Below are 23,406 nucleotides of genomic sequence, written 5' to 3'. Positions count from 1 at the left end.
AAATCATTTACTGAGAGAACTTGCTGCAGGTTAGCACAACGCTAGCTTCTAACTTCTGTAGATCAGAAGAGGCACTGGCCCCGCTGTCATCTAATTGGGGGACAGAGACGCTTGAAGGCAGAAGCTGCCCAAGGAGTGCGTTGGGCAATTTCTCTGCCTAGGTTTATTGTAGTAAGGAAACATTGCCAGAATGGAGTTCTATTGGATCTCATTTGCTGAGACTAAAGAAGGCGGGAAAAGCTGAGGATTAGACCCTTAAATATGCATCCCTTATAACGTGTGAGATTAATGTCACATGTTCCATCCTGAAGAATCCCAAAGTCTGCATGTGCAGCACCCCTCAATTGCAGCCAACTTTATAATGGAAGGCAGAGACCAACCTCTTTGACAGCATGTGTGTGTGCATGGGAAGAGATTTTGTTTTGAATACCTGTGCAAAGCCTTATCCTCCAGTACCTGAGGGAGAAGAGATGGTGTTGACTGTATGTTAGAAATACAGGCACTTCAGGCCTGAAGTTCCCAGTAAAGACTGCAGCTTCTATTTCACACACACCCACCACAGATTTTTTTTTTTTTTTAAAGGACCCCCTATTCAATAGACAACATATTGCTCCATCTATCAACCTTGGAAGGACAAAGGTCTGTCCCGAGCCTGCTGGGATTTGAACCATGGTTTCCAAGAAAGCTTAGGTGTCACCAATAGGATGTTTGCACCGCTGAGTCATTCAGCTGAGTGTTAGGGGAATCTCCCACAGAGACTGGCCACAGCAGGAGATGGGACAGTGGATGGGGTGGCCCAGTGCTTTGGGGTGATGCAGAGAAGCCCAGCTGGTGGGTCTTGCTCACATGCTCAGGGTGAAACTGATGGCCAAATTTTGAGGTCAGGAAGGAGTTGTCCCCCTGTGGTCAGATGGGCAGGGACTGGGTGGGGGGATGTTTTGCCTTCTTCTGTAGCATGAGGAACAGATCACCTTCTGGGGTCATCTGGACATATCTTGCTAATTAATTCCCTTCCATTGCAGGGGGCTCGGGCACTGGTGGTCTCCATCTCTCCCTGTGGCACACAACAGTTTAGTTTCCCGAGGACTGAAATGCTTGGTTCTAATTCAAGTCTCAGTGGTGTTACCTAGATGGCACTTAGCGGTCCCACATATAGGAGGTCAGACTAGGATGATCTACTGGTCCCATCTGGTCTTACACTCTATGAAACAAGCTGCCCCTGCTGGTAAAATACAAAAGGGTCCAATTCTGCCCATTTGCTCACTTACCTAGGTGCTTTTTGATCTTGGCTGCCCTCAGATTTCGTTCTGTAAAGTTCTTATGGCCCCTCTCTCATGCCAGTCATTAGTGTGTTTATCCTCCCCCACCCCCCGGAAGTAGGGCAGTGCTAATATCCCCTTGCACGGAGAGGGAACTGAGACACAGAGAGAGAGAACATCTACACAGCCAGCAGCAGTGCCCCTCCAAGCCTGGGTCGACAGACTTGGACTCCCACTGCCATGCTAAAAAGAGTTGCGCAGACTTTTTTAAACCGAAGCGCCAGGCTGAGCCACAACATCTACCCAGCTCTATTCAGTGCAGGAGGCTCACTGCTACAGGCCATGTAGATATAACCAATGGGACTTGCCCCAAGTGGGGGAGCACCACCCTCCCTCTCCTGACAAAGCTCCCGCTGTACGAGGACTCTCAGGCTAGTATTTTCAATGGGGCTCGGCGAGAGAGCAATAAAAATCCTGTCTAACAGAGGTCAGTGGGAGAGATTCTCCCTTTAGAGCGCCTAGTTCGCTCACCAGATTACAATAAAAGAGAGGGAAACTCTCGAATCATTTGATTGATCATAAGACTCTATTGATCCCCAAGTGAGAGCCCCTCCCCCGGTCCTGCAGCCAATTGATCAACATTCACCCAGGCACTAATATAGAACAAGAGTGCCAAGAAGGGTTGGGAGCAAATCCTCTCACTGATTGGTGTAGAAACCAGTGCAGCCGGGGAAGCCAGACTCTTCCCCCCAAGTCAGTCAGAAATAGCAGTGTCTGCATTCTTCACAGCTGGAGCCAACATCATAAGGTCACACAATACAATCCTTAACAGATGTTAAAACATGGAGGATCTGGGACACAGCAGGGGAACTGAACTGCAGGCGTTTGAGGGGGGAAAAGGATGTGGAATTAATTTTGCACTGCACGATGATCAGGGGATTACATACCCCACCCACCCACAATTTCTCACGCAGCTTCAGTGGCCCTTTTTCACACATGCAGGCGACGTTTGGGCAATCACCACTGTGGAGATAGTACCACGCTCTGAGCACTCTAGCTTGTGTCAGGCTGCAATTGAAGTCTGCAGAGTTGATTAAGAATTAAACAGCTTTTTATTCACAATGATTACAGCAGCAGCTGCCAGCTCACCCTGTTCTCAAGACCTGCCCTCTTCAGTTCATCATATTTGTTTCTTAAATGCTTCTCCCTCGGACAGGGGGCTCCTCTCTCTACATTCTTCTCTATAGGCATTAGGAAGTAAATGCTCAAGGCTATGGGAGCTGATATTGATCCATAAATCACAATTTTGGGGCCTGATCCAAAACCCATTCAGATTGATGGAAAGGCATCGGTGGGTGTTAGATCAGGCTCTTGCTGTATGGCCCAACGTTGCATGGCCTTTACCACCAGGCCTATGGATGACTAGCAGGTGAGTATTCCAGTTTCTGGAGCAGACTCCTCTCTCTTGTTACCAAGCAGGGCCGGCTCCAGTGCTTTTACTGCCCCAAGCGGCGGGGGGGCGGAGCATGGAAAAGTTGCCATCGGCACTTCTACCACCGCCGAATTATGAAGGACTCACTGTTGAATTGCCGCCCAAGAGCCAGAGGTGCCGCCCCTTTCCGTTGGCCGCCCCAAGCAGCTGCTTGCTGCGCTGGTGCCTGGAGCCGGCCCTGGCTGGCAGTAGACTGATTCCCATCACAACCAGTTTCTCGGTTGGGGTGTTTATTTTCAGTCTTCCGTCCTGCCCAAGTCCCTTGCTCGTTTTGATTCCTCTGCATGACTGACCAAGGCTTGATTTTAACTGGACCTATGCCAAGCTTATTCAGCAAATAGTCAATTCAGAGTGAATTCAACAAATGTTTTTGGTCAAAAACTCTGAAACCTCAAAAATGTCCATTTTCATTCAACATTTGACCCAAATGATTTTTTTTGGTGTTTTGTCTTGCCAACTTCCCACCCCCACAAAAACAATTTCAGTTTTGCTTTGAAATGTTTTGAGGCAGATGGGGTGGCTGAACCAAAAAATCCATTTATTCACTCAGCATTAATTGTAAATCCTGTTGGTTCTGTTCTTGCCCCCCGATCATCCCTGTCCTGGGACATTAGCTTGTCTGCCAACTGCTTTGCATTGGTCTTCAATTTACTCTCTATAGTTGTTTGAAAACCTCAATTATCTCATTGGATTGGTTTGCGAGGTGAGCCTGGATTATCCTTTCTGCACGTGTTTGATGGCTGGATCCAGACCAGCTCCCCCTTCACCTTTTGTGCCATGATAGGTCACCAACCGATTTCCCCACTTGCTCCCCAATTTAAGCTAGACATTTTTTTAAGTTTTCTTAGGAGAAGGGAAGGATGATTTTGAAAGGGACATGCTCTGCACCCAGGGATAGTGAGAGATTTTTTTCTGGTTACTTTCTGACTATAACAGAAATATCAGTCTGGTTACCTGTGAGGAAAAGGCCTTCTGCTTGATCTTTTCTCCCACATCATTACAGCCATCCTTCTGGTTTACAACTGAGGTTAGCCTGTGGTCTTTTACATTTCTTTGATGTACAGAACCTTCAGCACTTGAAAGGAGGTTCCTTATAGACAGAGATTGGCTATCATTCAGTACCTATACTCTTTAATTCCGTAAAAACACTGATTCATGTTTGAGATGCTCTGGAAAAGTCAATTACTACTAAGTTTTATATCCAGCAAGTCAATTGCTGTCTCCTATTATCCCCCACCCGCCTACGACAATCTTCCACAGCACATTGTTTGAGATGTAGTTGCTTGGTTTCTTTGAGAGGAGAAAAGAACACTTAGGACTATTTCTGGACAATTTGCTATTGTAACCACCATTTTCATTACTTCAAGATGAAAAACTGCATCTATTTGCCTGGCTTGCTGTCCTGAAAGATCACATATGCAGTATATCTTACCGTGTCTAAACCATGAAATGATTCTGAAAATAAGATTACAATTGGAATTTCTGAACTGCTAAGTTTGCTGACAAACAACCTCCTTTGTAATTGCATTGGTATGAAAGCCCACTGTTGCACAGTTAAACCCATTTCTACTGGCTTAAAAAAAAGCTGCAGGAGAGGTGTAGATTTTTGATTTAAAGGGAGTGTGTATAACGGAGCCAGGAATCCAGGGTTATTCAGCCACTCGCATGCTGAATGACCATGAGCAAATTACTTCATTTGTGTGACTCAGTTTCCCCCATATGTAAGGTGTGGATAATATTAACCAGCCTCACATGCGGGTTTGATGCTTAATTAAAATTTTAAAACTGTTTTAAGCTCTTAAGACCCCAGGTTCTCTAGCAGTTTGGATTTACGCATTGTTTCTATGGTCAGGCAGGCCCAAACCTGCAAAGGTTTGGATGTGGCTATTTGAGTGGGCTCAGGACCACTAGAAATCAGGCCGAAGGTACCTGAAAACGCAGCCAAAGTTAGAGATCACTTCGTAGTTGAGCCCTCTCTGTGTCTCCTTTCTAGTTTAACATAATTGGGTTCTCAAGCAGTGTACCCCTGAGGGTTCGCAGACGTGTTCTGGGGGGTACATCAACGCATCTAGATATTTGCCTTATTTTACAACAGGCTACATAAGAAGCACTAGCGAAGTCAGTACAATCTAAAATTTTATACAGACAATGACTAGTTTATACTGCTCAATATGCTATAGACTGAAATGCAAGTACAATTTTTATATTCCAATTGATTTATTTTATAGTTATATGGTAAAAATGGGAAAGTTAGCAATTTTTCAGTAGTAGCATGCTGTGGCACTTTTGTGTTTTTATATCTGATTTTTGTAGGCAATGGTTTAAGGGAGGTGAAACTTGGGGGTACCCCAGATTAATCAGACACCAGAAAGGAATACAGTAGTCTGAAAAGGTTCAGAGCCACTGGTTTAACATGTAGGCCACCCAGGGTGAAGCCAAGACTCAGAGAGAGATAAAACAACAACAAAAGATGACCAAGGCATCAAGCAGGATGGAGCTTGAGTAGCTCCTGGATCATTGACTCCTCTCATTTTAGTCCAGTCCTGGTGCTAAGACAGTTAATTGGGATGGAAACTGATTTACATTCTGCATATATAGCATAAATGTTCCCCCAAAACTAGCCACTAGCAAACAGCAGTACTTTCATGCTGGGAAGCTTTTCCTACTCTACACAAATGGAGATGGGAACACATCTCCTTTAATATTCATTTAGCTTATACCCACCCCAATATGAATCAGATTCTTCTCTCCATGACATACTCAATAAAATTAAACACTTACTACTCTATTTGTATTCTAGTAGTGCCCAAAGATCCCCAGCTAAGATCAGGGCCCCATTGTGCTAGATGCTGCATAGACACATAGTAAAAATATTCCCTGCTCCAAATTGCATATAATCCAAGACAAAGGATGGGATCATATTGCCTTTTCACAGACAGGAAACTGAGGCAGTGAGCGATTAAGTGACCTGCCCAGAAAACAAATCTAATGGGGTGTCTGTAGCAAGGCTGAGAATTAAATCCAAATCTCCAGAATGGCCTTTCCACTAAGACCATCTATCCTCTTTGGGTGCTTAAAGTCAACAAGCTCCCACTGGTGTGATAGCACTAGGATTAATTTCTCACTAACCTAGAGTAAGCCTACACTGCAACCAGAGGTGTGATTGCAGCTCATGTAGGCATAACTGGGCTTGCTTTAATCTAGCTAGCTCAGTAATAAATAGCAGTGAAGATGCAGCTGCACAGCTTTGAGCATGGGCTGTATAAGCCCTCCCAGAACCTTAGGTATATACTCATGTTGCTGGCCCACACCAGGGTCCTGCCACAGGGTCTTCACTATGCTAGCTAGACTAAAGCTAGTATGGGTGTGCCTACCTAAACTGCAACCACATCTCTGACTGCAGTGTAGCCATACCCTGAGGCAAGTGATGTTACCATGTTTCTTAGCCCTTGTCTACACTTAAAAGTTTTGCTGTGTTAACTTTGCCAGTTCAGAGAAGCAAAAAACTATGCTGGTATAATTCTATCTATGCTAGGACTTCTATTGGTATAAGTAGGTTGGCAATAATATATATATTTCTTAAAAAAAAAAATCAAATCACACTCCTATAACAGGCATAATTATGTTGGTAAAACTTTAAGTCTCACTTTACGACTCCTTTTCCCACTTACACGGGGTCGGAGATGGCCATGAATCTTCGCCACTCCATCTGGTCCATGGCATGGGTTTGTAAGTCTTGGAGTTCCAACGAGAACAACGAAACAATGAGAGACACAAAATACCTGCCCAACGAGAGGGACAAAATACCTGCCCAACCCCAAGCTACAGAAGGGAAGACTAAAATAAAGCCACAACTTTGTGGCGACCAGAGCATCACCAAAGATGCAGCACACGCTGCAAATTCTGCCAATGTTGGGGTTGTCTAGGCCCACAGATGCTTTTAGGCAAAGGATTTCATGTGCACACAAAGCTCAAAGTGAAAGTTCAGCCACAGCTTCTTCCATAGGCTTGCTGCACTAAGTGTATTCCTTGTAGAGTTTTTTTGGGTGTTTTTTTAAAAATAAATAAGACAGCTAATAGCTCTGTAATTAGAATTGGCAGAAGTAAGCAGATATTAGATTTATTCAATAACCATTTTAACCATTTAACAGGGGGCTGTGTTTCAACATGTTATGCTCTGCCCTCCTTACAAGTGTATTCCTTTAAAAGGTTTAGCTATAAATCCGGGATAGTAATGTATTGCTACCCTGGGATGTGCTTTAGCAAGCTAGTGGTATGTGCTTTGGAGGAGCCGTGACACCCAAGTATGAAGGAGAGCCTGAGCCTGACCTCATATCGTTGTCAATCAGGAGTAACTCCTCATTGCAATCAGAGGAGTTATAGAAACCGTGCAAAAGGAAGATCAGGCCCAGAACATTTTCAGCACAAGAGATGTGCACCAAGCACTGGAACCAAAGCCCATTGCAGACAATGGGAGGCTTTTCATTGACTCCAATGGGCTTTCGATTGGGTCCCCAAAACAGCATATTGCTATTCAAGTGTGGCTCTTAGCATTTTACTTTTAAACAAATGCTTTAAAACACTTTGGGAGGGGAGGGACTTTGAACTGCATCCTTCTACTGTGAGCATGGTTCCTAATAAAATTATGATGGGGGGTGGGGAAATCACAGGAAAAAGTTAAATGGACCACTCCACATTACGGTTTTGCATACACTCAGGCCAAATGCAGATACCTAAAATTAGGCCCTTAAATCCATTTTTAGGCTCTCGTTAACATGATTTTTCAAAGGTCTGGTCGGTGATTTTACAGCTGTGCTTGGAAAGGGCTTTTGTAAGCTTTAGTAGTTACTAGGTTTGTTTGTTTGTTTTGTGTTTTTAAATACAGTACCAGAGGGATGTATGGCACTTTACCAAATAGTAAAAAGACATTTTGCCTATCGGGGTTACTATTAAAGTTAGATCTAGTACAGCAAGCAACACCATAGGGGGAAGGTCAAGAGGTAGGTTGTCAGTTGCTTTATAAAAAATCTTGTTCTAAGCTGAGGAAGCGAAAGCAGGAGTAAAAAAAACCCAACTACCACCCAAAACCACAAAGACTAGAAGTCAGCCTAGGAAGGCCAGCCAAACACAGCTAGTAGAGCTGAGCAGGAAATTAGTTCTCCCCGACCCCACCCCTACAGCAAATTCCAAGCATAAAAAAAATTGTTTGTCAAAATATTGATTTTATTGACAAAAACAGGACATTTCCCCTGGAAGTTTCCACATCAACAAAATAACCATTTTCTGACAACAACTCTTGGATGGAAACTGTTTGACCAATTCTAGTAGAGACTTTAGGGAGGGATCTGAAAGAGTAAGGTTATCATTTATATTACAGCAGCAGCTAGAGACCACAACCAAGTTTGGTTGCAATAGGCACTTACATAGAGTAATACAGTCCCTGCCCTGAAGGGCTTACAGTCGAAATAGGCAAGACAGCAAAAGGGTGTGAGAGAGCAAAAATGCTGATCCCTGCTGTACAGAGAAGGAGCTGAGACACAGTGATGAAGGGACATGCCCAAGGTCACGCAGGAAGTCTGTCCCAGTCCCATGCCTTAACCACAAGGCCATGCTTCCTCTCTACAGTTGCACGTGATTATTACCAGCATGAGAAGCAGCATTTAAACCAAAATACAGCATCCCTCTGTGGACTTCCCCTTTCTCCTACACACCCGAGAATGTGAATGGACACCTGCCTTACAGAGGGTGAAAAAGGTTTCATGGGATCAGCCCACTGTGCTCAGCTGATGTGTGGTCACTATATATAACTGGATCCTAATAAACTTTTCTTTAACAGACTGCACAAAATGACATAGAAAGCACAGTGAAAAGCTGGTGGAAGCAACATATGTATATGAACCCCTCTAAACACCAAATGAAACAAACTTTCCAGAACAGCTGAAAATGACAGCTGCTCCAGTCTAGAAACCTAAACAGGTGCATAAATCGAAGCCAGTATAACCTAGAGTCAATAGCTCATTATTGTTTGTTTGTATTGCAGTAGCGCCTAGAACTTAAAAGGCCCCAATCAAGATGGGGCAGGCACCATAGTGTCCACAAAGTTTGCATGCCTCTCCATTTTTGCCTCTCCAGTTTGCATGCCACTCTCCTGAAGAGTTTACAATTGAAATGGAAAGACAAAAAGTCAGAGGGTAAACAAAGGGAAGTGACTTGCCCAGAATCACACAATAAATCAGTGGCAGAGCCAGGAGTACAATCCAGGGTTCCTGAGTCCCAGTCCAGTGGCCTATCCCTAGACCACCCTGCCTCTCAATCCAAATGTTTCAGTGGAGCAACTTTTAAGGTATACACATTTCCATAAAGCCATGTCACTCCCATTGTCAATACCATTTTGATCTGCCAGACCTTCAGCAAAGCCTCATGGTCACTTGTTATCAGCAGACATCTCTCGATGATCAGTAATCTCAGGCCTCAAAAAATCCTCCATATTAATCCCCAAACCAGTGACATTTGTGGCCAGGAAGAGAAAGGCGCTTGCAGTTATCAACAGGGCTCTGTGTCTTAGTTTTGTAGTGTTTAACTAGCCTTATCAAAAGCCACTTACCAGATCACACACTTACACCCTGACACCTTCCCGGAGAGCAGCCTCTGGAGCCAAAAAGCAATTCACAATTCCTGGAGAGAGACAAAAGATCGAGCATGAGGTTAAGAATGGTGCCAGCAGGAGTCCCTGATGGTTCTTGGAAAGCACACAGAGCACAATGCTGACCCTGACTAGCACAGAGAAGGCTCCACTCCTAGGTACTGGCCTCTTGAATTCATCGCTGGGGGAACGGGGTGAGCTGGCACCTCAGTGAAGTCATCCCACCCCATCCCCCAAGGTTCACAGACCCTGTTAAAAGGGTTAAGGAGCTCCTTTCTGAGTCTTCGCCGCTTCAGCCTGACATCTGCTTTCCTCTGGTTGTCTTATGATGTACAGCCCTAGTTTTGTTGGGTGCTGTATGACAACTTCTCCCCGGGGAGGTCACAACCATTTCAGCCTCATCCTGAAACCTGAGCCCCAATCCTGTCTATCTCGTCTCCCATAACTCTCCTCACCCATTGGGCAAGTCTTCAGCATGTCCCAGTTCTCTCTAGCTGACAGCTCAGCTGTGGGCAGGCGAGTTCCTTTCCTGCACATGGTCAGTTTTCAGGGAGCACAGATTGTAGGGATTAATGTTTCTACACTTTAACCTGCATCTCCTGACTTAGTCATGCCCTTGACACAACTAGCATTTGAGCACCTGGGCCAACCCTGAGCCTTCTGAAAGAGACACTGGGTGGACTTTCCTTCTCTGCTCCCTTGGCACGCACAAGCCACTGGGCTCTCAGAGACCTTGATACAGCCAAACACTGGCTTGGAAAATTTCCTCGTCCTCAGTTCCTCTCTGAGCCCTTACACAGGCTCTCAGCTGACCACTCACTCTTGTGATCAGAAAAAAAAAATCAGAATTTGTTGATTTAGCAAAATAAAAGAGAACCTACTGCAGGACTGTGTCCATTTTGAGAAAGTTCTGCCAGAAGCCAGGCAGGTGTCTGATGAAACCCTACCTGCCTGACAAGTTTTGAAACCTGCCTGGTTTCCTGCTGGTTTACCCTCCAGTGGCCAGGCTAAGGATGCCGAAAGCCTGGAAGCCCTGGCTCCCAGTTCTTCATCGGCCTCAGCTGCAGAGTAGCCCACCCAGTGCCGTGCCCTGGAGACAGGGATCCCAGCAGGGCTGAGCAGAGAACGGTGATTCCATTTAGGAAAATTTTTGCAATTTTGGGGTTTTGTTAGGAATTGAAACAAAACCAGATTTCAAAAATCTCCATGAACTGGAATTACCGTTCTCTACCCAACTCTACCACTCCCTCCTGTCTAAACTTCCAGTGCCTCGATTTACCCATCTGGGAAGTGAGAACAGCTCACTGCAGACCTCACTGGGATGTTGTGAGGCACAAGTCACAATGTCTAAGTGAGGGCATGAGAGAAGCGTGCATATTATCCCAGCAGAACCATCCCTCTAGTAAGCCTCTTTTAACAATTATTTCGAGTGAGAGCTCAAAGTTCACTAGTATACGGCAGCCACCGAGCTATCTGCTGGATCAGGACTGCTCTCCTTATTCAGAGAGACAAGGTGGGTGAGGCAATATCTTTTATTGGACCAATTTCTGTAGGAGAGAGAAACTTTCAAGCTCACACAGAGCTCTTCTTCAGATCTGGAAAATGTACTCAGAGTGTCACAGCTAAATACAGAAGTTGTTCCGACAAAAGCTATTACCTCACCCAGCCTCTCTCTCCGATACCCCACTACCAATGTGGTTACAACAACACTGCATATTTATTCAGGGCATTTACTTAAAGCTTTAAAAAAAAAAAGCCGTGTTTGCTCAAGTGATGTTTAATAAAAGCTGGGGATTTTTAAAAGTTCTTATGGTAATAGAATCCCATGGGGGGTGGGGGGAGAAAGCAGCATTTGAAGTGACTAGCACTGTGCAGAAGCCTTTACAAGAGAGAGACTATGGGGAGTGTTCTGGTAAGGGGTTCATATGACTACTGAGGTCAATAGGACTTCCAGTGGCCTCCGTGACTTGGGATCAGGCCCTCAGTGAGTGGGCCTAGAGTGGCACATAAATATATTCGCCATGACCAGAATTTCAATGAATCCACATTGTGACATATCTAGGGTACTGTAAAGATGACACTTGGGCTTAGTGTACATGTGAAAATTGGGACAGCCCAAAATGAGGATGGCTTAGAACACAAGATGCATCCCTGACCTCTGTGCAGTCATCCAGATGAAGAGAGATTCTTTCCACAGCTGTGTGCAAACAGGTAGGGTTTGATCTTGCACTATCCACCCCTGAAGCCCCTTTCACTTCTAGCTGGGATCCCCCCACCTCAGTCCCACTTAGCAATATGAGAAGAGCAGAGTGGTCATTATTTAATGTAGCAGGGGCTGAGGACTCCACATTTCTAAAACTAAACCGGCTCTTTGTTAAGCAGTGCTATCACTGCAGGTAATATTCCAGCCATGTGCACACACAATAGCTTCCTGGTGCCCCCTCCAAACTCTTCCCTCCAAGTTCCATGCAGATTGCTACAGTCATGACCCTTTGACACTGGTTTGTGATACCCCAGGCTCAGAACCCCTGGTGTATCATTTTCGCAGAAGGCTAGGCAGTGCTCACCCTGCATGACCTTTCAGAGATACTACTGCTCTGGTTATCAGGATGGTTATTAATTTGGTGCTGAAATCTCCCCACACAGGATGGAACATGAGGCTAGCTACACCAGTGATAACTTGTCAAACCTTTGTTTAGTGCCAGTTGATCTGCTGTGTGAACAATGGATCTAAAGTATTATCTCCTTACAGCTATCAGCATTGTGGGTTACCACCACATGTAGCAGACCCCAGCACTCTCAAGGCAATAAATACCAAGTGCAATGAAACCCGTAATGAAATCTCAAACTAAGAGGCTATTGATTGTCTAATATTTTCTTTTAAAATGTACACGAATGAGAGAAGATGCTTTTTTGGGAGAGACAGTCAATGGCCCAAGCAAAGGGGCTAGAATTAAATGCCACAGACATTGTGCTTACTCTAAAGTAGCCTGATTTTGCAACAAACGCTTTCAGGCATGTATTTCCATTCTCCTGACAAACATTAATTAGGCATCAAAACACTCCTGTGAGGAAAGTATTACTGCCCTGAAATGGAGCGAATCCATGACTTCCATTGACCTCTGTGGCATTTTCTGCTGTGAGACTGAAGTTCCAAGCCAGCCTCACTCTTGCAGCTTCCATCTCCCACCTTGGTGGAGGGGACCTTGCAGCTGCCTAGCCACGGCCAGTGGCCCCTGCAGCTTCCAGCTGCCCCAGGGGCAAGGGGACGGTGAAGCAGCCCAGCTCCATGGGCAGGGGGACCCCACAGCTCCCACACACTGCAGCGGTGGGAGCCCCAGGAGCCCCAGAAGTGGTGGTTGCTGAACCTGTTTCTATCCCTTTTGTCAGAGACAGGTCATGGGCTCCCATGAATTTTTGTTTATTGCCTGTGACCTGTCCATGACTTTTACTAAAAATATCCAGGACAAAAACTTAGCTTTATTCATGAGCAATAAAGACATGCTACTGCTCAGCTTTTCCTTCATGCTATAGTCACATGTAGAGGGCATGGGGGTGGGGAGGGGCACATGTTGGGACAGCCCTCCAGCCAGTGTCGATCAGCATAGCTCCTCTTTTTGATCAGCATAATACCACTGAAGTCAATGGAGCTGATTTACACAGATCTGGCCCTTTTGATGTTCCTAATTTATGTCCTGTTCCCCAGCTGTGCAGGGTTCTCAATACCAGTCACAATCCACACACGGGCAGCGGCTTGCCAGTTATTCTCACACTGCAGCATAGCAATATATAATCCCCTAATGGCAGGGCAAAGACATTAATGAGCACCTACAGGTTGTAGTGTTTGTATTTCTTGCATTTGTGTGTTTTGCCCGCCAGGCACTTTTGGTGCCTAAATGGGGCTGAGAAAATAAGAAGCCTGGGCCAAAACTTTTCAGAAGTTCTGGACACCCAGCCCCTTTTCAGAGGTGCTGAGTATGCCCAGTTCCCATTAACTTTGGGTGGAGCTATGGATCTTCCGTGCTTCTGAAAATCAGCACCAAGGAGGCTGAAGTTGAGCATCCAAAAGGCAGTGGACACTTTTCAAAGTTTTGGTCCTCATCTTCCAAGAGGATTTCAGTTCCTAGAGGGCAGAAATTGAACCAGTTTTCTTATTTTTTCCCCCTCCTGAAACAAGGTGTTAAAAGCCTGTGAAAAAAAAATACAGGGCTGATCTTGGAGTATAGAATCATAGGACGGGAAGGGACCTTGAGAGGTCATCTAGTCCAGTTCCCTGCACTCATGGCAGGACTAAGCATTATCTAGTTCCTGCAGAGAGAAGCTTATACAGAGAGTTATAAGAGGGAAACCAAATGCCTCACAACATGGCAAGCACAGGAGACAACTTTAGCTCTACGGCCCCTGTGATAACCTCAGCTCCTTGTTTAAAAAGCAATCTCCAACCAGAAACAGGATCTAGAAGGCTTTACAAGGAGCAGCAGATCAGTTCTCAGTCAGTTTATGGCTCAGCTACAGATGGATCATGCTACATACCTGAGGGTGCCTATGTAAAGTCAAATTTCTTTGGCTCTTCAAGGATTAGTATTATCCACCAGTAGACTCCACAAGGCAAAAATGTCCCTTTCACCTTGCAAGTGGTGAGCTGCAGAAGGGGCACAAGGTGCTCTCCCCCAAAACCTCTCCTGGGGAACTGCTCCTACTTTAGAGATGCAGAAGACAACAGATCTCAGAAGATCCCTTTCCAAGCTCAACACAAGCTGTTATTTCCAAGAAAACACAATCAACTCTGCCACGGTCAATTCACAGAAGCTAAAACCTGAAGGTACTCTGCTCTCTTCCCAGCACTCCTGATTGCACACCTGGGTACACAGCTGGCTGCCCTTAAGGGGATAACGATGCCCTGCTGAAACTTCAGACGTGCTCTGCTAACTTATCTGCTATGCAGAAGTGCTTGGCATATCATACGCTGACCTGGTAACAGGCCTTTTGGTGAGAATACTTGGTATTAATGAATAGACCTCAGTGTTTGCAATGAAAGGTACAGAACCCCATTGAGTCCAATGGGGTTTCTTGCAGCTGCAATGGTCTCTGTGCACACATCTAATTGCAGGATCAGGGCATTATTCTTTATTTGCACATTCAAATATACTAATTATGGCTATGAATGTAATAATAATTAATGGCAAAAGAGATGAAGGCTGGAACATAGGGGCAGGTGAATAGCAAGATTCAAACATCATAACCACCCTGCTATACCTCCAATCTGCAACAGAATTTTAAAAAGCTCTTCAGCTTATACATGTTACAGGTGATTCAGGGTTACAATGTCCTGTAGGACCAGAATCAGGACATAGGCCTGTTGTGTCTTGGATTGTTTGGTGCAAGCAGCGTAGTTTGCAGAGGAAGTATAGATTAAGGGAATTCCTAAACTCTAATTCCAGTAATTGAATGTATGGCCTGGGGTGAATCATTTTGCTTCTGGGTCCCTGAGTTTCTCCATCTGTAGAAGGAGGATATTTCTTCACCTCAGAGGAGTGTTGTGAAGCTCAGTGAGTTAGTTTGTACATTGCTATAAAGCATAAGAGCTATGGCCCAGATCCACACACAGATAGTTATTTTGATTCCTAACTTCCATTGCCTTCACTGGAAGCTAGGAGCCAAAATACCTGGTGAATCTGGGCCTAAATGATGACAATGTTTTGGAGAGAAAAGTACATCATCATGTTAGTGTTGGTTGGTGAGGGAAGAGTGGGGAAACAATGAATGGAAAATTCCCTTCCGAGTCTAGCTACTCCTGAGTACAAAACTGACAAATAACCACTTAACTTAAATTCCTGTAGTCATCAACCTTTACTTAATACCGTTTGACTTCAACTAAAAGCACCCCACTCTCCATAAAATAGCACCTTGAATGCCTGTTATGTAAAAGTGTTATTGTAGCCCTGTTGGTCCAAGGATATTAGAGACACAAGCTGGGTGAACCTGGACCTGAACAAGATCCCTGTGTAGCTCTTTCACCAACACAAGTTGGTCCAAAGAAAGATATTACCTGATCCACCTTGTCTCTCTTATGTAACAATCACCCTCAGCTGAAAGGTGCTTTACCAACCTTAGGTCTTGTTCCATAAACCCTTATTCTCAGGAATAAGCTTTACTTACACAGCTAGTCTCCTTGACTGAGCAGCCCATGAGCAGAGAGGAAGGATGGGCTAGTGGTCAGAGCACTAAACTGGGACTCCTGGCACAGCCAGGAACAGACCCCCCAACCTTCCTATATGGTCATTGAGACCCAGCTTACCAATGACAGTTAGGTGCCTAAGTACATTTGAGGGTCTTGGCCTTAACCTCTCTGTTCCTCATCTGCAAAATGGGGACCTAACGGGTGTAGTGAGGATAAGTATTTTGGAGGGGCTCATAGAGGGGCACATAAAAATGGCGATAGAGCAGCTAATGTGAATTACAAGGGCCCCACAAAACACATTGACCTAGAAATGTCACCGGTCAATGCATAAATAAATACACTCCCCCCTTCATATAGCTGCAGTGTTTTGCCCACCTCTTGGTAACCAGGAGAGGTGGATCTGGTTTCTTTGATGGCCATGGACTCCTAAAGATCAATCAGTGAGTACTGGAAACATTGGCTGTTTTGTGCTGAGAAGGAACTGGCAAGGCTGAGGTGTTCTCTGGGTACACGGGGGAGTAGTGGGTCTCCAAGCCTGGTGGGCAGCCAGTTGTAGGTCACAACCAAACTCCAGCCTCAGCGCCGAGCCTTCTGAGGGGGCAGCAGCCAGTGGCGAGGGCTCCCCTCTCTGGCCCGGTCCCGCTCATCCCGCCACGAAGTGCGGGGAGTGGCTCCCTCTTGAAGACGGTTTCAACACAACACCTGGATCAGCTACATGACGGCGGGGAGGGGGGAAGAAGAGGCTTGAGAGCAACACAAGGGGCTTCTTCACTACCTGCCAGCCTCAGGGTGTCCAGCCCTTATTTGGCGGGCAGGGGGGCCTCGCTGTGCCGCTCCCGCCCCGGGAACCCTGCAGCTCCCCCCGCCTCGCGCGCCGCTCCCGCCCCGGGCGCCCCGCAGCTCCCGCCGCCTCGCGCGCCGCTCCCGCCCCGGGCGCCCCGCAGCTCCCCCCGCCTCGCGCGCCGCTCCCGCCCCGGGCGCCCTGCAGCTCCCGCCGCCTCGCTGCGCCGCTCCCGCCCCGGGCGCCCTGCAGCTCCCCCCGCCTCGCTGCGCCGCTCCCGCCCCGGGCGCCCTGCAGCTCCCCCCGCCTCGCTGCGCCGCTCCCGCCCCGGGCGCCCTGCAGCTCCCGCCGCCCCGCTGCGCCGCTCCCGCCCCGGGCGCCCTGCAGCTCCCGCCGCCCCGCTGCGCCGCTCCCGCCCCGGGCGCCCTGCAGCTCCCGCCGCCTCGTGGGACCTCGCGCGCCGCCCTCGCCCCGGGCGCCCTGCACCTCCCCCTCTGCTCGGGGGTCCTGCTCTGGGGGGTGGGGAGCGAAACCCCTCCCTTCGCCAGGAGGTAGGACCGGCCCAGCCTCCCCAGCTCTGGGCGCTCCGCGGCGGGGCCCTTTAAACCCTGCCGGGCAGTGGGCGGAGCAGGGGGCCGGGCCGGGCTGGGTTGGCCGCCGCCGCGCTCCAGTTGCGGTGGGAAGAGGCTCCTTGGCATCTGTCTCCGCCAGGACAGGCAGGAGCCGGGCCCGCCCGTGGGGTCCCACGCAGCCGCCAGCGCCTAGGAGAAGGCACCAGCCCCGCTCCCGTGCAATGAGCCTCCGAGCCCAGTAAGTGCATCTCCCGCCCCGCCGGGCAGGGCTTGCAATGGAGCCGCCAGCCGCAGCAGCAGCCGCCTCTCTCACCGGGCTCGCACGGTGCCGTTGCTAGGATTTGGACCTGGGGGAGTGAGGCTAGTCTGCGGGGCCATCCGCTGCTTCGAGGGGGGAGAACGGAGCCCCCTTCCCCTTGCTGCGCTGTCGTTCCTTTCCCCCAGCAAATAATCAGCAGGGGGGATCGCTCCACCTCCTTGCAAATTACTGCCCACCTCGCCTTCTCCCGGTCATGGAGCGCCCTTGTTATTCCAGGGACCCAAAGGGGCGGCGGGCGGCGGGGGGGCTACTCCGAGACCCTCGTGGCTCTGGGGCAGTGAACATTTGCTGAAGCAGTTGGGAAGGATTGTTCCTATAAATGGATCTCTGTTGGTTATTTCATGAAAGGTTTCTACTGGGGGGCCACACTTGCATTGCTTCGGGTCTGTGCGTTTAGAACTGAGCAGGGCTGAGGGAGGGGAAATCCTGGTCCGGTATAGCTGTGTCCCACTGACCTCCCTCCCCCTCCAGCCCTTTAACCTATTGCATGATTGATTGAGGTTACAGTTTAGCTGATGATTGATGTGTCCCTTCTGAGACAAATGACAAGGACTCCCCTCCTGGGATCCTGCTGGAGGTTATGCTTAGGTGTCCAGCTGGCTTTTTTTAAGTGGAGGAAAGGGTTATAGCGCAAGGATAAACCATACAGCAGCAGACTCCTAGGTTGATTCTGCTGTCTGTCTTGAAAACTGTGGATGGACGGCTGTCCTTCTTGCTTGTTGGAAATTTAACATCTCTAGGTACTGTCTCTCTCTCTCTTCCCTCCCCCCCCCCAACATGCCAGCTCTAAACTAGGTCTGTAATGATGCAACTGTGACATTGTATGTAGGCAGATTTTGTTTTGTTTAAATATTTGATCACCTATAAGGCATGGGGTCTGAACTTCAAGTGGTCTTCAGAGCTGTCTGGGGTCTCAGAGTCCATGCTGGGGGACATCAGACAACAGGTATGAATTTTTGGGCAAGTAGGACGTGGAGAGAAGTGTAACTTGTGTGATTGCTTGGCAGACTTATTATTGGTAAATAAAAAAGGTTGGCAGTATTTCTCTTTCCTCATTTAGGGCCTGAGCTTGCAAGGAGCAGGCATCTCTGCTTACCAGGGAAGTGAATGGGTGCTGCATACCTTGCAGGTTCAAGGTGTGTGTGTCTGTGTGTGTTAATTAATATACAAAAATCATGTTTATCCTTTAAATATGACTTTTTAGGGCCTCATGGGTTTCCCTATTGCTCACAGCGCTCTCTTGTTTGGAGAGATTTGCATTTCCCTTTTAGCAAGTTGTTTTCCCTTCTGTGGGCCTGATTCTGAGAAGTATGGAGCACTTGCAACTCCCCTTTCAGGCAATGGGCCTGGTTCTCCTCTTTCTTATCCTGATTTTGCACTGGTGTAACTGATTTTAGGGAAATTGCTCCTGATTTGCATTGTGTAAGTGAAAGAATCAGACCCATGTCTTTGGGTAGCATGGGGACTTTGTGACAGCTCTATTCATCTCTAGTTTCTGTTGATGCTGTTTTGTCACAAATTGGACTAGAATACAATAGATTCATGCTTTAGAGATCTGAAATGTATCCTTATTGAGATCATGTTATGGGAGGATGTATGAACTTCAGGAGCTGATAATTAAGATCATTCCAAACTCCTCTAAACTAGCCTCTCCATTACTGCTCAAAATCCTTGCATATAGCAACCTTTATCTTATCCACAAAAAGTGAATGTTTGTTCCGGTACATGTCACAGCTCCTTATGTTCCTTAGGTAGAGCATTTGAATGACGTAGGAGAACCAGTCCCATTGAAAATCAGTGGGTCATGTGCTCCTGTGTCATTCTCCTGAAAATCCGAGCCCCTCTCCTTTGGTGCATTCAGGGATGTATAGTTTCTTGTCTTTGCACAAATGGCACCCTCACTAATCATAAGAGAAGCTGAGCTGGTGCTTCAGTATCCCCTGAATTTGATTAAGAGCTTTGCAAAGTCGTCCACATCTTTATGTAGTGAATATTCCTGCGTGTTGCTCAGTAGCAGTCATGTTTTTTTATATATAACACTGCCTCACACCCACATATATCAGTTAAATAACTTACTTTTATTTAAGTCACTTAATCCTTTCCTGTAGGATGTCTGGCATATCTCACTATTAATTGGAAACCAATGCATTTGCGTGTCTGCTAATTTGTACTGTATTTTAAGGGCTGCTTTTCTCCTCAGATTTTCCTCTTTACTTCACTCTCTGTCTCAGTTAGCTAATTAAAACTATTTATTTATTTATTTAGTGCCAGTATGGTCAGTCCTATAATAACTTCCTTTGGAGCTGATGCTCATTCCCTTTGCTGCTGAATATGCTGTGACGTGTGTTTTGAGATAACACACCGTGGCTTTTGTTTTAAAACGTGTTGCCCTCCCTCTCTCTAGTTGCTCATGTTCAAGATTTCGCTCTAGGTTTGGAATTGTGGTGATTTTTATGTTACAGCTCCCTCAACTTGTCTTCTTTCTGCTCTCCCTCCTTTTTTGGCCTCATCACCAAGGGTCTTCTGTATGTCTGTGTGTGTGTCTGTCTCATCTGCTCCCCTCTGCTAAGACAACCCCAATTTCCTGCCATTCCTTGCTCTCTGGGGTCCCTCCTGTATCAAACAATTGCTATCAACCATTTTTTGATGCCGACCTATACTTCCCAGATAGCATCCTGTCTAATGCTTCCTTTTTGGGTCAGGTTATTGAGGAAGTTGGTACCAACTGGAGTCCTCTGTGTTCCTTGACCCTGTTCCATCTGTTTTTTGCCTGGGAAATGGCACAGAGATTGTGCTGGCTTCAGTGATGGGTCTTCTCCATTGTAGTGATGGACAAAAGTCATGTGCCCATGCTGATTCTATCAGCAGTCCTCTCCCATCTGTTTGGTTAATACATATGTCTAGAACTTGGAGCTACTTATTCATATCCCCATTTTTGCCTCATTCATATCCTGGGTAGATACAGGATCTATGTCCATGTGTAATGGGGGGAGGTCAAACTTTTGATGCACATAGTTTCTTCTCCGATGGTCCAAATTGTGGCTTTGGTCTCTGCTTTAGTTAGTTGGGGTCCAATACTGTTCCGTATCATCAGGAGCTAGCTGCTGGTCAAGCCGTGTGAGTTGAGCTCTGAGAGAGAAACTGAGGTCAGAGTTTTGTTTTCACTTATGTGAAGAAAATGAGGTAGACAGAAGTTAAGTTGAAAGAGGCGTGCACACAGACACCTCTGCTACCACCATTCTGTGTCTTGCCACCTGAGAACTGTCCATCAAGTACCAGTTCCTGAAGAAGGGTGAGATCCAACCTTTGATGTATGCAGTCTCTGCAGCCTGGGTGTACCAGCTGCATCTCTAGCTGTTTGCTGTGCTTTCTAGCTGCCCTCTGCTCCTTAATGTTTCGGGCCACAGGTTGTATTTCAGATACCATTGCTCCAATAAAACGTAGTCTATAAAACTGGGAATAGAAGTGAAATGGTAGGAATGATAGCTCTGGTGATAGGGTCCAGCTTTGGTTGGCTGGGTGTTTTGCCTCTCACTTCCAGAATTATGAGAAGTGAAAGGTCAGTAGGATTAGCTTAGAGGGGAAGGTTTAGTGGTGTCTGTGTCCGGTACGAAATTCTTAGACTCCCTAGAACCACAGGTTCAAATCCCGGCGGGATCAGTTAAACCTTTCATCTTTTTTTAATGTGTTCCAGGAGATTTATTTGGTTCCTGTCAGATAAGAACTTAAAAACCAAGGACTTCTAATTACTCTGGGTGCATTATAAGATAGGTAGGGACCTCTCTGCTTTATACTTGACCTTGGCCCTGATGGGGAGAGTAGGAATCTACCCAGAGTTCTTGGCTTCCCCCTTTTCCTCCTCCTAACTACTGTGCAGCATGCTGTGAGCTAGTAGGTTGCGGCTGCCCACTCCAGAGGTGGCTGCATTTCACTTGTGTTGTACCTGTAGATCTGTAAAATATCCTCCATAAAACTCCTTCAGTCTAGAAGTGTGACTTTTGAGCTCCAAAGGAACACTCTGGCCAGCCCTTCTGTACTGGAGGAAAATGGCAGCCGTGGAGGGCTAAGTGAAAGGGATGCTTCCTGGGATGGCGTGAATGGCTCTCTGTCCTTTTTGGGAGGAGGTGGGAACAATGTCTCCTTGCTGGGCTCATCTCTCTCTCCTGTATATTGATTGTTTGTCTGCAGATTTGTTGACAGATGTGATGAGGGTGAACTGCACTTACTCCGCTCAAGCAAAGACTTGTGCTCAACTGTGCAGTCAACTGGATCTCAGAGAAGACAACAGCGTTGCACAGGAAGGGCATAGACAAGCATGGGCTTGAACTTCTAGTCTCTCCAGTGTCTAAAATTTAGTGCAGGGAGGAGTCTTCCTCCACTGCTGGGCTGAGGCCCTAGCAAACCTTCTTGCATTCTTCTCTTATGCACTGCAGGCCAAACAGCTGAGAAACTCGAGGATAGTCCCCTCTCCCCTGTAGAGAGCAAGTGTGTCCTGAAGGGGAGGTTCTGTCTCCATGCTTCCTTCAATTTGTGGCCTCTGCCCTGAGAGTGTCAATGTAATCATAGCTCGTGGGCCAAAGACACCTATGACTGGACTGAGTCCAGTACACTCGCTTCACACAGCCCACTGAACAGCCGCCAGTACTGTCTGCTTGACGGTAGCAACCAGGCTGTGCTTGATCTGGTGACCTGGAGACAAACCTGCTCAGCCATCCAGTCCCTCCTGAAATGAAAATGAGGAGAGGCAGGCTGAAGTGTGAGCAAAGTCCAAGCCTAAGCATTTTCTTGCTCTAGCTGCTTGATCTAAAAGATGCCACGAGCTTGGGTTAGGGGTATGGGGGGGATTGTTGGAGCCTTGTTAAGATAGAGGCCCCTCCATCATTTCACTTATGTCTGCCTCAAAATCCTGGGAACAGTGCTTACCAGCGAGTCTACCCCACCACGATCTGTGTCTCCCATCTTGCACGTAACCTGCAGCCAAGACTTTAAGTAGGGTCCTTGCTGTTGGAAGTAAGAAATGTTACTGTGTGGACCAAATGGGAATCTGTCCCAGCTAAGCCAGCAGGAGCTGGGCTGGACTGTCTTAGCTGGAAGTGCCTTTCTGAATATCTTGCATTGTTGTACATTGAATGTATTGTATAATGTGGTGCTGCCTAGTGAGAGAGTAGGAGGGGAGCATTTGAGGTTAAAGCCATAACCAGGGATTATAGAAATCACTTTAACAAGGGATCTGTTTGGGGAGGTTATTGGAGATCAGCGGAATTTCTACAAGGTGTTTTGCTTAATACACCACTTAAGTAATTAGCTGGGATTTCTACATTTATTGCTAACATGCTGCCTAGAATTGAATTTCCCCAGTTGTTAGACAGCAGTTTGTCTCAGATCTGCCTGCAGATAATGCTAATGATGCAAGCTGGGAATTGCAGTGACATCTGCAATTTAAAAAATTACCACAAACCCATGTACTTGTACCTCAACATCCTAAATCCCATGTTTATTATGTGTGACAATGGAACAGCAGGGTTTAAAAAAAAACAACTTTGGATTCCCCTCCCCCACCATAATGGAGTAGACAATAAAAGATCTGCTATAGTTCGAACCAGAATTAATTCAGGGAACTCCTATGGCCTGTGTTATAGAGACGGTCAAACAAGGTCATCACAGTGGTTCCTTCTGGCTTTGTAATCTGAATCTATGAAATAGTTTTCACTTCGGATCCCAAACTACAAAGCACATAGAAGGTGCCAAGCTGAGAATCGTAGGTTCAAACCCCCTGATAGCCCATGCTGCAAGCTAAAAATCATTGGACTCCTTTAGGTTGCTTGTATAGTTGTCCAGATAATTGCATACTGGCTGACTGTGGACTCAGTTCTGTGCATACAGGAAGGAATTCCGTGTGTTGCTCTTTATTCTCTTTTCCTGATCTGTTACACCATAATCCGACAAGTCTACAGATCTTGTGTATTCACTGGTTTTCTTCTCAAGCAGCTGTTAGCACAGGGAGTAAAACACAAAACAGAAGTGTCAGTGGGATGAACTTTTGGAAGGAAAAAGCCCTGTGAGATGAAAATCTCCACTTAATCTTAGTAGTGACGGGAACATATAAAACATCAGGTTTTGCTAAGAGACTCTCCCATGTCCTGACAGCAAGCCTGGAGC

General features: G+C 46.7%; 1 protein-coding gene and 1 long non-coding RNA gene across 4 annotated transcripts in view; one reads left to right on the top strand and one right to left on the bottom strand.

Moving 5' to 3' along the window:
- Positions 1-9,355: 9,355 nt before the first annotated feature.
- On the bottom strand, positions 9,356-16,115 carry LOC127037437 (uncharacterized). The gene is made up of 3 exons (XR_007770370.1): positions 15,951-16,115; positions 13,928-14,093; positions 9,356-9,426 (listed from the first exon to the last, which is right to left on the bottom strand). It is a non-coding gene; the product is annotated as an uncharacterized LOC127037437 (long non-coding RNA).
- Positions 16,116-17,017: 902 nt separating this feature from the next.
- Positions 17,018-23,406, top strand: part of SH2B2 (SH2B adaptor protein 2) — a 71,547-nt gene continuing 65,158 nt past the window's right edge. For 2 of the 3 annotated variants that reach the window (XM_050929103.1, XM_050929102.1), the window contains exon 1: positions 18,137-18,193. In XM_050929103.1, the coding sequence (XP_050785060.1) occupies positions 18,170-18,193 (24 nt within the window). In that variant the 5' untranslated portion in view covers positions 18,137-18,169. Of the gene's footprint in view, positions 17,167-18,136; positions 18,194-23,406 lie in introns of those variants that run through there. The other variant, XM_050929105.1, reaches the window with a different exon arrangement.

This window comes from Gopherus flavomarginatus, chromosome 19 (genome assembly GCF_025201925.1).
Source record: "Gopherus flavomarginatus isolate rGopFla2 chromosome 19, rGopFla2.mat.asm, whole genome shotgun sequence".
Lineage (NCBI taxonomy): Eukaryota > Metazoa > Chordata > Testudines > Testudinidae > Gopherus > Gopherus flavomarginatus.
The sequence above is the reverse complement of the archived record's forward strand: the minus strand, read 5'-3'. Positions and strand labels throughout refer to the sequence as shown.